The sequence below is a fragment of the Felis catus genome, chromosome B4 (genome assembly GCF_018350175.1).
Source record: "Felis catus isolate Fca126 chromosome B4, F.catus_Fca126_mat1.0, whole genome shotgun sequence".
Classification (NCBI taxonomy): domain Eukaryota; kingdom Metazoa; phylum Chordata; class Mammalia; order Carnivora; family Felidae; genus Felis; species Felis catus.
In genome coordinates this window covers 130,091,012-130,105,722 of record NC_058374.1, presented here as the reverse complement: position 1 = coordinate 130,105,722, position 14,711 = coordinate 130,091,012, and the positions used below count along the sequence as shown (strand labels likewise).

At 45.8% G+C, this 14,711-nt stretch overlaps 1 protein-coding gene across 23 annotated transcripts in view; it reads left to right on the top strand.

Moving 5' to 3' along the window:
- Nucleotides 1-14,711, top strand: part of RBFOX2 (RNA binding fox-1 homolog 2) — a 289,113-nt gene that overhangs the window by 123,719 nt on the left and 150,683 nt on the right. The window contains exon 1 of one of the 23 annotated variants that reach the window (XM_019835489.3): nt 7,743-7,930. The exons of the other annotated variants lie outside the window; for them this stretch is intronic. Coding sequence (XP_019691048.1) covers nt 7,916-7,930 — 15 coding nt within the window. The 5' untranslated portion in view covers nt 7,743-7,915. Of the gene's footprint in view, nt 1-7,742; nt 7,931-14,711 lie in introns of those variants that run through there. 23 annotated transcript variants of the gene reach the window in all.

Sequence of the window (14,711 nt, the reverse complement as noted above, 5' to 3'; positions counted from 1 at the left end):
ATAGTATTGGAAAGGAGGCAGTTTGGAAAGTTGGTGTTCAGTTTAGCTTAAAGTAAATGGATTAAACTGCTTTTTCATACCAGTATTATGTTTATTGCAAACTACTATTCTAAAGCCATTGGTGCAGGCATGTATTTATGGTTTGTAGCTATCACAAAACTTTGAGCCCTTTTGGTTACTAGGGCAAAATGAGTAGCGCTCTAACTTTATTTATAGGACTTAGTTAGTTGCCTGAGTGCCAGAAACTCCTACAAATAACTTTGACCTTCCTTAATAAAAAGTCAAGGGATAAAATGTTCCATAGTAGAAGATCTCAGTTGTATGTGGTATATATAAAATACTGCTTTTTAATAGAGAAGTTGAAAGCAAATAAGAAACCAAAGGAATAAATAAATGATAGATTTTGATATCTGCTAGGAAGAAAATAAAACGAGCACCGTAGTAGAGAGCAGGGGCTTGGGCGAAGGATCTCCAACTGGAGAGAGTGGTCTGGAGAGTTTTTTTATTTGAGGAGGTGTTTTTTTTTTTTTTTTTTTAATTTTTTTTTCAATATTTATTTATTTATTTTTGGGACAGAGAGAGACAGAGCATGAACGGGGGAGGGGCAGAGAGAGAGGGAGACACAGAATCGGAAACAGGCTCCAGGCTCCGAGCCATCAGCCCAGAGCCTGACGCGGGGCTCGAACTCACGGACCGCGAGATCGTGACCTGGCTGAAGTCGGACGCTCAACCGACTGCGCCACCCAGGCGCCCCTGAGGAGGTGTTTTTAAGTTGAGATCTGAAAGATAAGAAGGAGCCAGCCTTGCAGAGGATAAAGCAGGATGAGGAGAGGTTTCAAGAAGAAAATCTTCTTGGGGGAGGGGAGGAGCTGAGGAGAGGGGTGGACTAGATCAGGAATTGGCATGAGGCCAGTGCATTTAGAGCCTAGTGATTGAAGGCCAGGTAATGATGTGCACTGAGGTTGGAGAGGCAGGCACTTAGCATGTCATCTAGGACCTTAAAGGCCAGTCTAAGGACTTCAGATAGAGGACATTGTTAAGTGTAAGGCGAAGCTATAGAATCATGGGAGTGATAGGATTTGATTTGTGTTTCAAAAACTCCCTCAGGCTGCTCTGTGATGAATGTTTTGAAGGGGAGCCACAGCGGAAGTGGAGGAACGGTGGAGATGTCCAGGAAGGAACCGACAGTGGCTTGGCTTGAGGTGGTGGCAGAGGAGACAGGGAAGTCAGACACACAGAACTTGCTGATGGGTTTGATGTGAGCGGCAAGGGATAAGGGAAGGGACGCTGCCTTTCCTAATTGCCAGGTGGTCCCACGTATCGAGGTAGGGGAACACCAAGTGTATACTGGGTTTCCAGGGGGTGGTGGTGGCAGAGAATTAAGAGCCCGTAATGTGGGACTCGTCTGTGAGATGGCTGAAAGTCCCACTGGAGCGTGAGAAGAGGTCTAGGCTGGGTTATAACTTGGTAGTTATTAGCATGTTGATGGTATTTGAAGCAATGGGAATGGATGAAACAATTCAGATAAAAGAACGTGACCCAGGATTGAGCTGCAAGGAACACTTTCTTTCTAGAGATCTGTTGAGGGAGAAGCCAGAAAAAGGCACTGAGAAGAAGTAATCAGTGATGTAGGGGGGTGACGGTGGGGGAACAGTGCCCGGACTATAGTATCTCAGAAGCTTAGAAAAAGAGAAGGTCTGAGAAAGTTGGCAACTGGGTTGAATCCTGCGAAGAGATCAGATAAGTTGAGGACCACAAAATGCCCTTTGAATTAAGTAATATGGAAGTCGTTGACATTGACCATTTCAATGGAGTTCAGTGGAGTGAAGGGCTTGGAAACCTTATTTTGAGTAGATTGAAGAAGAAATGAAGGGTGAAGTGGAGACAGGTGTTGTCAGCTTTTTGGGGGAAACATTACTGTGAAGTGGTGAGCAGGGTGGTAGGGAGGTAAGGGGTCAAAGGAGAATTTTTTAAAAACCATGGTTCATTTTGTCATTTGCCTACTATAGGCCATTGGCGTTTTTTAAAGTTCTTTTGCTCTTACGGATTGCTATAATGAACTTCCTTCTACAGTTGTGCGGCTTTTCTAAGCTAGGCTCCTTGGAGGTTGGAACTGCTGAGCCCTAGGCCACGTGTGTTTCAGATTTTAATAGATACTGCCAAACTGCCCCCCAGAGCGATGGCAGCAGTATGTGCTTTCCCCATCAGTGCGTGAAAGCGGAGGGAGGTTTTTCTGAGGGTGGGCGTATGTTTATTTGCTGGCACGATAGTGATGAGTAAAGAGGTGATGATGATGCAAGAGGCAGGGTGATCAGCAGAGCAGCACAGTCCTTACAGGGGTGCCCGGGGAGGGGCGTGAGCACAAGCGGTGAAATGGGCCGTGACGCCAGGAATGCTTCCTTCGATGTAGCAGAGCCTAAGGAAGAGGAGATTCCTGCATTTCTAGGTAGGATTGTAGATTTGGACACAAGACGCTGTCTGAATGCTTCTCTTATTTGTTTGTTTGTTTGTTGGCTTGTTTATTCATTCATTCATTCCTTCCAAAGATTTTATTTTTATTTATTTTTTTCCATTCTTTTTTTTCAATTTTATTTTTTATTTTTTAAAATTTACATCCAAATTAGTTAGCACATAGTGCAACAACGATTTCAGGAGTAGATTCCTTCGTGCCCCTTACCCATTTAGCCCATCCCCCCTCCCACAGCCCCTAAGATTTTATTTTTAAATAGTCTCTGCACCCAACGTGGGGCTCAGACTCACCACCCGGAGGTCAAGAGTCACCGACTGGGCCAGCCAACTGAGCCAGCCAGGCGTCCCTGAATGCTCCTCTTTTAAAATGAAATATTTGGGTAGAGCAACAGCTGAAAGTCAGATGGTGGGGAGAGAATTGAAGGAGGTTTGAGGAGAAGGCAAGAGTCATTTTGGAGAGTAGGAAGCTTACAAGGGCAGCTTTGGTGGGATTGCTTGGCATGGACGAGTGCCCCGTTGAGCTTTGTGATCATGAACTTCTAGTGAAGTCGGCCAGCTTGGTTATGTGATCTTTTTCCAGCAGCATTCAGCTGTGTGGGCACAAGCGCAGAGAACGCAGATAACTGTTTCACCAGGATTGGAGATTGGAGTTTTGCCACGTGGCAGGGATGGAGAGGACACGGGATTGAGGGTGTTTGCAAGGGTGCGATGCTAATTACGAACTATGGAATCACAGTTGGACAGAGGACGGAGTGGAAGACGTGGCTGGAGTAGGTAGATGATGAAAAAGTGGTTGGGACACGGGCTTCCCAAGAGGGCAGGAATTGTACTGGAGGGGTAACAGAGCGAGTTACATGGAAGTATGGGAGCTTATTTAAGAGTACGATTGAAACATAGTAAAGGAAGAACAGAGCTCTTAAGATAATGTAAAAATAACACATCTTCCTCTTTTAGGGCCGGTTGCTCTGGGTTCCCTAAACACTGCAGGGGTAAGAGCGCTAATACATCACCAATTTGCCTGTAGCTGTACTGAGAGGGGAGCTTTGAGATGCACCCTTTTTCCCCCTCCACCCGTGCATCTAGAGCTCACTTTAGACTTCATAGAAGGTAACCGCAGTTCAGAAGAGGTTTCTGAAACCATGCTCTTGACGACATTGGTTGTGGGAATAGGAGTGGTACTTGACCGGCCCGAGCCGCAGTCTCTGGGAACTCACAGTGTGTGTCCCCTGAATTCCAAACCTCACCTGTATCATTGATTGCTGGCAGTCTTGGGAATGGGCAGAGGTGGCCTGCAGGGTTATATCCAGGGTAAAATTTCCGTTGATTTTGGCAGTCTTGATTGATTTTATCAGTGAGTAAGTATAGCGCAGTGGAAACTGTCTTGGAGCCCTACAAACTTGTGTTCAGCTTTTGGCTCCTTTGAGTCCCAAGTTCCTTTTATATGTGAAAAAAAATAAAGCAGGGCCTCCCTTCCAGAGACACTGTGAAGATGCATTGAGAAAATGCACGCATGGTTCAGGCACGTGGAATGTTCTTTGTACATAACAGCTGCCGGTGGTGTCCTGTCGAAGCCATCAAGCAGGGGTGTGATACTCACTCCCGGGTTTGTCTTGCAGGGGGTTGAGTCCCCTGACCAGAATGCAGCCTTTCTTCCTTGAGTCTCCGGCGCTGTGTGAGGACAGTGCTTTATCTGGACCAGCTTTTCAGACTTGAATGTGCCTGCAAACCACCTGGGGCATTTGTTGTGATGCTGATTTTGATTCTGTAGGTCTAGGGCGGGGCCTGAGAGTTTTCCTACTTAAGTAGCTCCCCGCTGATGCTCGGGCTGCTGATACTAGTCTATGGGTCATATTTTGAGCAGCAAAATTCTGTTAGAGAACTGCCCTGTGGGAATCCTTGCTATTTTAAGCTGAGAGGAAGCAAGGTTAAAAGAGCCCTATTCTTTGAACTTTTTTTTTTTTTTTAACTCAAATTCAGTTGGCCCTCATACGGCCCATGTCTATAGCTCAGTGTTGTGGTGAGTGTGTGTTGTCTCTACCCGTCCCGAAGGCGAAAGGAATATAAATTATGTACAGAGGGTTGTCTTGGATTTCTTCTGGAAAAATCTTCAGTGCCTGATTTCCCAGGTATATTTTTACGAAATTTTGTTGGCTCCTCAGATGGACACGCTTCCCCCAGCAGCCTTTTATACCCACAGAGAAACCTGCATAAAACATGCAGTCTCTTGAATTGTTAGACTTTGTGGCAGAGAATACGGAATGTGGCTCCAGACCCTTCTGAGCGTCTGGTCCACCAGACTCTTCACATTACAAAATCCAGCACTTTCAGAAGCAGGAATTCGAGATGCATTATAGGGCTAGAATTACTGGCAGCACCCATATTGCTGTCCCCGATAATCTGATTTTTTCTTTCTCAGAAGCAGGCATGCCAGACTTCCTCTGTGGGCCCTCCCTCGGACATTTCCTTCTCTGATGCTCCGATTCACATGTTCTCTCCTCGGAGCTAATACTCAGCCGCTGAGTTTCAGAGTACAGTCACACAGCCTGATGAAATGTTCTAACAGAATGAAGTATGTGTGCATCCTGATCGTATGTACGAGAGAAGACCGTGATCCTTTTCAGAGCGTCTTCATGGTGTGGAATTGTTAACACCTTTGTGTCTCTTCACCGGCTATAAATCATAGGTTTCCTTATTTGACTTTGACGATTGGGGAGATTTTTTCCCCCTCTAATGTCTTTGTTTTCTTTCCTTCCCCCCCCCCTTTTTTTTTTAAGGTAGGAAAATGTGGACATGCAGGAGCATGAATAAAGAAGGTTCGCTTAGCTTGCCTGTGAATTTTTGGAGTTTTTTTGGTGTCTGTGACGAAAACACAGAAGAGTTTGATTTCCGACCAGACTGTTTACCCAGTTTTAAAAATCATGATCAGAAAAGGAGAAAAGGGAGAGAATCGTTTAGAGTAGGAATTTACAAACTCTCCCTGTGGTTCCAAAGTTTATAATGGATCCACTTACGAGTGTTTTGGAGGTCGTTTTCGGGTTTTTGTGACATATCTGAACTTTTCTTATTTTGTGTCGGAGCTCTTTTCTCTACGCATTTTTCTTCTACTTGGCTCCAGGAGAGTAGGAATATCTTTATCCCATCCCAAACTTGACCAAAAGATAACACCATAAAGGGACAATACACGAAATTCTATCGTATTTGTTTTTTTGATACTTGGTTAAGAATGAACGCGTCCGTTTTGTGTGTTCAAAGAGTTTGAAAAGACTGCAGTCGCTTAACAGTGTGATTTTAATGCAGATATTAAGAATGGAGTATAGAGAGGTCTGGTAACTTAAGATTTCCGGCATAGACTATGAAACTAGAGAGGAAAGTTGCATTTAAAAATTGGTTATAGGTGAAACAGTTTATAGAAAGTCAAGATTTATTTTCCCACTGAAAAAAAAAGGCTGTCTCAGGTTTAGATTTGGAAGTTCTTAGGCCTCTTTTGTACTGGAAATGAGGTAATCCTGCCTTCAGAGGAAGCCGAGAGGTTCTGCAGAAAGCAAAAGAAAAGGTGTGGGTGAGGCTGAGAATACTGGCCCCACCTCCAAGGTTAAGTGAGCTGGGAGTTGAAGGTGGGAGGAGAGAAAAGGTATTTCTTATAAGCTCTCTGGCAGAAGGCAGGTAGTTGGTGGTGGAAGAAAAGGAAAAGTGACTTGTCTCCTACCCTAAGAGAACAAAGAATTCCACTGGAGCGGGCCCTAATACGGAAGCACCACAGCAGGAAAGATTAGGCGGGGAGAGCCAGCGGACCTGTACCTGCGCAGGGCCTGCCTTGAGGGTGAGGCTTGCAGACCTTACTTGGAGATTTTACAAGCAGGCGAGAGCCGTTTCAACATGTCTGAGGGGAACAGAACCCTGAGGCAGCTGCAAGGGGGTAGGCCTCTTGTTTTGGGTTTTTTTGTTTGTTTGTTTGCTTGGTTTGTTTGTCTCATTTTGTTTTTCCTTTAATTAAAGGAGTGAAATAGTCCTCAAAACACAGAATGTATAGTGGATCTACTGTGTGCTAGGTACTATGCAAAAGATTCCATGGCCCGAAATAGATGGACTCTACCCTGAGAGGTGTGGCTACAGGAGTCAAGATTGGTAGGTACGGGAATGCAGTGGTAACTTAATGCAGAAATGGCGAGAGCCACGTTACAAAGGCCCGGCTCGCAGCGGAGGGAGGGATCATGCATAGCCAGGGTGGGCTTTTGGATTTGAACCTGCAGAAATGGGTAGGAAGTAAGGAAAGAGAGTGGGCATTGATGGATGAAGGAGTCGGCTATTTTCTGAGTAAGAACCAGCAGGACAGATGATTTGGTGATACCTGTTGTTCACTGTGGAACCTAATTGATCAAACTATGCCTGGCAAATTGGAGGAAATTTCTAAACGTTTGCGCTGCACTAAATTAGGAAACGTGTCACCAGGAACTTGACAGCTTACACATTTCTATCACTGGAGCTAATGACAATGACTCCACAAGGAATACTCCTACACACCGCTTTTGGTTGAGGAAACAAGGGCCTCATCGGGTTGAGTGATTTTCCCCAGGCCATGATGATAATCCTTGCAGACCCAGCTTCCAAACCTGTGCTCTGTCCCCTGCTCTGTCCCCATGTCTAGTAAAGAATCTGCAACATGGTAGGCACTTAGAATCCATGTGACCCTTGTCCTTTCTCCCTTCAGAAGGGAGGCTGTGTTGATCTGAACTAGGGCAAGTGGTAAAAAAGATAAAAGCCCACTTGAGTTTTATATGGAAGTTTTCTTCTGTTTTAAATTCGGAATTATCCAGGAGAGTGGGGCAAGGCCAGCCTTTCAGGGGAATATAGGCTCTGAGCCGGTTCTGTGTTTATGCATGGCTTCTGAGGGGGCTCCGGAAGAAATGGACAGGGGAGAAACTTGACTCAATTCCCCTTGATCTTCTTGGAGGGCAGAGTTTTTTGGTTGCTTCATTCGTGTTTAAAGAACCCATCTTAAACTAGTTTACGTCCAGCATTAGAAACTGGTGCTGGTGGTTTATTGCTAGCCCCGCCCATCCCTGCCTTTTGCAATAATCCCTGCGAGTGATGATTGTGTTTCTAGAAGTAGAATGGCAGAGAGAGATTCCCTGAAGGCAAATAGAGAGAGAGCTGTACTCTCCAGTTCAGACACACGGGGCTGGGAACTCCCAGAGAGAGAGGGGGGGAGAGGGAGGGAGAGAGGGAGGAGAGAGCACAACAGAACAGTCAGCTGGAGAGGAGGGAGGAGGGGGGAGGAGACCGGTCGTTTCAGATTTTTAAGCTCAAGTGATTGGGGGGGGGTTTCTCCCCATCCCGAGCCCTTGCCCCCCCCCCGAGTCTGGCACCTCCTTTCCTCCAGTTCACTGAAGTGCCCTTTTGCAGTCCAGGATCAACTGACCGCTGAGTTTGAGCAGCCCGGTCTGACATGATGTACCTCTGGGTGAGTACAGAGTGCTGTGGGTGAGGGCTTGCACTTGCACATATAAGGAGTGGAAAGCTGCGAGATTGTGCTCTAGCACGAATGGCCTTCCCCTCCGAGCACAGACTGCCACATCCCCTTCTACTCCCAGGTGTTAGGTTCTTGAAGCCTCGCCGTGATGGTGACACTGGTTGTCTTTTTTTTTTTTTTTTTAAAGTGTTGTTTATCTTGTTAGACTTAGGCGCAGGGGTGAGCTCCCAGTGCGGCGTCATCCCCTGGGCTTGGCAGGTCTGGAGAAGGCAGATGGGGGCGGGCGAGATGAGCCGGGCCGCCTGGGAGCTGCAGTCGTCCTCGCGGGCCAGGACCCACCTGGGTTTTGTTTTGGGGGCACTGCGTTCGCTAACCAACCCATCTCTCTAGCTATCGAGAGCCAATAGGTGGCGTGATTCTTGCCGAGGAATAAGCTTTTAAAAGTTTTAAATAATTTTTATTGTCCTCCACAATCGTCTTATGAAGTAGGTCACTGTTGTTATGAAAATTTTATGAGGGAAGTAATTAAGTCACAAAGTGACTTGCCCATGGTCCGACACCAAGTCTGTAGCAGCTAGAATAGTAATTAATAACCAGACATTAGAAAGCATTTTACATTTGCCAAGAGCTTAATACCTTCACATTATTTGAATTTATTGTTCACTGTGGCGTTGTAACTTGGGATGGAGAGAAATCTACTGGGATTGGAGGGGTTTTTAAGTTGTGAAATGTGATAACTTTTAGGGGGATGACAGGGACAACGATACGAGAAAAAAAAAACCCCACGCTACTTGTAGTTGCGAAAATAAGAGCATCTATAGCCCCTTGCAAAGATGGCGGCGCCCTCTCTTGAGCAGACAGCTGTTGTGTGTTGCTAAGGGAGCCTCCTGGATGTGATGCCCTTGGCCACGAGCCAGCTTTTGAAAGTTTCACTTTGCCCTTTGCCCTTCAGCCTAGATATCTGGAATTGCAGAAACCTACTTGGCTCAGACAGACTAAATTTATAAATATCAGAAGGCAGAATTTTAACTAGGTTTATGGAGACGGAGCTTGGCCACAGAGGGCGTGTGTGTGTGTGTGTGTGTGTGTGTGTGTGTGTTAGAGGGACTTCTTTTCCTCCTTCTCCCTTCGTATTCGAATATGACCTTGAAATGTAATTTCCTCCCCTTATTGATTTATTTTTCTAGCGCTTGTAAGAAGTCAAAGAGCTGTCTGACACACTTTCCATCCTTTAAGTAGTTTTTAGCTCCCCTTGAGCTAGGCATCTGTGTCAAGGGTCCCTGCAGCCTTCTCGGTGGGACTGATCAGCTATCTGTTGACGAGAGGATGGGTTATTCTGTCTTGATGCGTTTGGAAGAGGAGTTACGAAAGGAAGCAAATTGCATTCATCTCATTTCTGCTCATTTATGTTTGACGAGAGCAGACAATGACGGTCTCCTCGGTTGCTTTCTTTGTGCTGCCAGTTATTTGTAAATTTCTCTCAGTCCCCTGTACTTTTCAGCCTTAGAATAGAGCTTCCCAACCAGAGTACCATATGTTGGATTGAGATACACACACGCCAAGATACCTGTTCCCCTCCGCCCTTGTGGCAGCCACGTGGGGCTAGGATTCCCCTGGTCACTTGGACACATGCATTCTTGTTTGCCACTTTGTGCCACAAAACCACTACAACTGTCTGTGTGTGCCGTGACATCTGAAAGTTTGCGTAGCACTGTCCGGAGGGTGAAATGTGTGTCAGCTCTGTTATTATCTGCATCATCTATCCCAGTGCCCCACACATTTGTTGAACTCAGTGAAAATGTCCAGAGGGAGCCATAGCTACGTAACACCCAGATATAGAGAGGGGCATCTAGGTGGTCAAGCATCCAGCGGGGAGGCATTGAGGAGGTCCTGTGGGGAAAATTTATCGGACAGGGAATAGGAGAGCAGAGTTTTGTCTAGGCCAGTGCCCAGCCGTGCAACGTTGGGCAGTCATGTAACCGATGTGAGCATCAGTTTTTACATCCACGAGATAATAGAACCTCCTGTAATGCTCGGAGTCTGTGAAGTGAGTTTGTGTAACACTATACGTGCCGGAAGGACACCCGGGGGTGCAAGAACGCTTGGGTCCTGGTAAACTGAGTAATCACCTCTGTTGCCTGCTTGGTTCGATACCAGTCGTGAGTTACAGGTGCCATTTCTCGGGATTCTGGAAAAATTCCTGAACCGTGTTCACTTGTCAGTACCTCTGAGTGGCATGGACATTCTTAGAACCTGTAGAGCTGAAGAATAAAAGAGCTCATCCAAGCATTTGGGTTTGTGTAGTGAGACACGGCTCCTCATTTGCTTCTGTGTGTCTAGAACTCGGAGGTAGAATGCCGTCCTGTGCTCTCTGTACATGTCTCTTGGCCAGATCTTCTCCCCACTTAACTGTTGAGTCACCCTGCTTTTTAGAGAACTCGGTAGCCTCAGTGGACAACATGGTATGGCACCAAAATACGCATTTTAGAGACTCTACCGGGTTTAAATCCCACCTCTGCCATTTCTGGTCGCGTGGCCGTAAACAGATTACTTAACCTCTCTGAACCTCGGTGTCTTCATTTGTCCCGTGGGGAAAATAATACCTCATGCGGGATTAATGTCAGAATTTGAGATCATCTAAGAAGTGTGCTTAACGTGGTGTGTGGCACACAGTAGGTGTTCAGTAAGTAACTTTTTGCTTTGCACATTTGCGTGGACAGGACCACTCACCACCCCAGAGCATTTCCCCCAGCATGTTAAGAACGCCTTTGAATTTGTGTAGGGAAAACGATGGTAAACACAAACTAGTTTCATGTGAAGAGTCTCCCCTTCATCAGTATTTTAAGTACTTGTGACTAGAGAAGCCTCATTAAAGTTGCCTCCTGATGGAGAACATCCCCGTTGTTTTTTCTCAACTTTTTTTTTTCAGGTACGATCCTGTTAAGCTTTCCTTACGTCCTTTATTCTGGGTCTCCTCTTCTTGGCCTAACACAGGACGGAGGGTGGGGCGAAGGGGGAGGGGAGGGAAGAAGGGAGACACATAATTCCTGTAGTGAGGGAACTTACTTGTTTGATGAGCATACAATTTATATGCCGTAAACAAAACTATAGACCATTTACTTAAATTCCCAGAAATTAGGATGTGTTCTCCTGGTCTGAGCTGATCTTAGCTGGACGGGTCCCAGGCTCTCTCACCCATATTCTTCTTTTTTTAAATGTTTTATTTATTTTGGGGGCGCCTGGGTGGCTCAGTCGGTTGAGCGTCCGACTTCGGCTCAGGTCATGATCTCGCCGGGTTTGTGAGTTCGAGCCCTGCGTCGGGCTCTGTGCTGATGGCTCAGAGCCCGGAGCCTGCTTCAGATTCTGTGTCTCCTCCTCTCTCTGCCCCTCCCCTGCTCATGCTCTGTCTCTCTTTGTCTCTCAATAATAGATAAACGTTAAGAAAAAAAATTTTTTTAATGTTTTATTTATTTTTGAGAGAGACAGAGAGAGAGAGCGAGCGAGCAAGCATGACAGTAAATGGCAGAGGTGGAAACTCAGTCCCATCTGTTTCCAACTCCGTGGCTGTCAGTTCTCTTTACACTATCCGTTTTTGGGAGAAGCTGATGTGTTTGGTTCGTTTACTTTAACTGTTTATTGAGCGGTAACATACATGTTAGGCATCTACCTCGCTCAGTCCCCAGCGCACCTGGGAGCTGGCCATTGTTCATTTCACAGCTGGGAGAGCAGAAGCATTAGAAACTTGCTGAAGTCACACAGCTGAGAGTCGGCAGAGGTGGCATTTATACTCCGGTCTGTCTGGCCTCGGAGCTTACTGCGCCGTGCTTCCCATCTTCTGTTTGTTCAGTGCCATTCAGTTTATCACCACCGCCGTCCAGCATGATCTGGGCTAGACTAGAGAAATGAAAATAAGTCCCCCTGAATTCTGTTTCCATGCCCATTAATTATTGGAGACAGGTTACTTACCTGCACATGCCTTGGTTTCCCAGGCTGTGAAAAGAAGGTGGTGGTTTGGGGAACCTTCATGGTGTCATCTCAGAAAAATGTACCCTCCCTTTTAGAAGTCTCAGTAACTGATGGCTTCATCCTAAAACATGGACATGACAGACTGAGTCAGAGGACAGAGTGTTTGGTCTCAATGAAGCCATCTGCCAGCGTCTGACCTTTCTAGCATTAGTTTTCTGGTCTTTGAAATGGGACTGGTAATACCAGACAGATTAGGAAGTAATCTTTGTTAAAGGTTTTTAGAAACTATTACGTGTGAAGCAAATATAAGGTGGTAATAACCAGTTATCGTTCAGGTGACGGTCAGGCTAACATTTTAATGCTCACTTTTGGTCACAACTTTGCCATTCTAATTGGTCTCCACAGTGAAAAAACAAGACTGGATAGTAAATTGAGTTATCACAAAATGTAGAAACAGCTCAGTTCAGATAACACTGGAGGCCAGATCCTGTGACTAGATCCTTAGCAGTGAAAAGCCATTAAAAGATTTTAAGTAGGATTGAGAGTAGGCTGAAGTGGAGTCGATAATTAGATTTGTTTTTGAAAAGAGAGAGATTAGAGGGGAGTAAGAGTGCAGAGAGAGAAATGGGGTGATGGTGTGTAATCGTGTAAGTGGCCGAGAGCAGTAATGGTAGCCCGTGCTGGGACACCCAGACCTAAGGAGAGATGTGCTCCAGGTGAAATTGGCAGGTGTCATGATTTGGTTGGGGAGGAAGAGGTCGGGGATCGTGAGTTTGATTTGGAATTAGTATTTTGGGGTTCCTTTGAGATGTTCAAGGGGAAATTCTGTTTAGATAGTTGGCCACCTAGGTCTGGAAATACAAGGGAAGAGAGAGGCTTAAGCCATCAACTTGGGAGAAATCTGCAGGCGGTGGTAGTTGAAGCTGTGTGCAGGTATGGGGATGGCTTGAGACGAGAATGGCCTAGAAAATGGGAGAAAATGTAGAAGCAAGAAGAGAAATTAATGCCTGGTAGGAGACGAACCAACCCTCGAAGCAGGGAACAAGGTTCCGGAGAGGAGAGCAGAACCTTGTTCTGTGGGAGGAAAACCAGCACACTAGGAAATTAAGGGAAAAGAGTGGCAGGAAGAGAGAACTGAAATATGCTGATAGCATCTAGGAGTTGAAAGAAGTCTTAAGCAGAGGAGGAAACAGGCAAGCAGAGTGGGTGAGGAGTAGAAAGGGTCACAGATTTTCTAAAAAGGGATAGATTGGTGAGAAAGTATGTATGTTTGGGAACCGCATGTAATTCCACGTGGCTTGTATGTGTGGAATGAGTGGAATCGTGGTGGGTGAAAATGTAAAATTGTAGAGACCAGACGATCTGAACAGTTTAAGACCTTTGTTGGTTTATGCCAGTAAAGAACCTTTGGTGGATTTTAAGCAGGATCAGATAGGATCAGATTTGCATATTAGAAAGATAATTAGGGGCTTCTATTATTATTTTTTAAGCTTATTTATTTTGAAGGGGGGCGGAGAGTGTGTGTGTGTGTGCATGGGGGCAGAGCAGAGACAGAATCCCAAGCAGGCTTCATGTCAGCACAGAGCCTGACACAGGGCTCGAGCTTACGACTGGGAGATGGTGACCTGAGCTGAAATCAAGAGTCGAATGCTTGAATAGAAGCCAAGAGGCTTCTGTTATTGTTGGAGAATTTATATTTATATTGTGGGTAAAATTGGCTTGATGCATATTTTAAATCTCAGAAAACTGTAAGAGGTTAAGCAAAAGATTATATTAATAATACGAGACACCGGTAGTTAACACATTTACTGATGACAACTGTGTGCTGATGGCTTTCCCAGGGGTCGGGAAGGAGAATGAACAAGATAAAGTTCTTTCCCATAAAGAGTTTGTATTTTTTAACTGGGAAAATAAAACTGTAAACATGTGGGGCGCCTGGGTGGCTCAGTCAGTTGGGCGTCTGACTTTGGCTCAGGTCACGATCTCACAATCAGTGAGTTCAAGCCCCGTGTCGGGCTCTGTGCTGACAGCTCAGAGCCTGGAGGCTGCTTTGGATTCTGTGTGTGTCTCTCTCACTGCTGCTCCCCCCACTCGCACACCATCTCTCTCTGTCTCTCAAAAATGAATAGACGTTAAAAAAATTTTTAAAAACCCTGTAAACATGTAAGTAAGTAGGACGTTGAATGTGTGAACTAGGGTGAAATAGACCGGTTTGGGGTATTCAAAGGACAGAAAGAGGGGGTGTGTGGTTGGAGTGTGGAGAACAAAGAGAAAAGAGAGTGTAGGAAGATAAGACTGAGAGGTAGGTGGGACCAGATCATTCCCCAGGATAGAGATTTGGTTAAGTTGGGAAGGTAATGGGAGATTTTAAGCAGGAGGGCGGCTTCCTTTAGGGAAAGTGATAAGGGAAGTCTGGAAGCTGTTTGCTGTAGGTGGAAGCAAGAGGTGATAGCTTAGACTCTGGAGGGCCTGTCTGGGTGGTGAGAAAGGGGAAATCTGGGTTCTTCAGCTTTTGGGTTGAAGAATTAGGATGGATGGGCTGTATCCTTACAACAGAACAGAGTCCACAGAAAAACAGTGTTTATGGTTTGGACTTGTTGAGTTTGAAATCTCTGTTAGACCATCCAAGTGGAGAAGTTCAGTGGCAGTTTGATAAGAGTCTGGAGCTCAGGGGAGAGGTGTGAGTTAGGGTGGTAAGGTTGTGATTCATCTCTGCATATTTAAAGCCTGGGAGAAAACATCACCAGAGAATCTGGCTGGTGCCGGAGCCCCAAGGCATTTCAGTAGAGATCTAAAGGGTACTAAG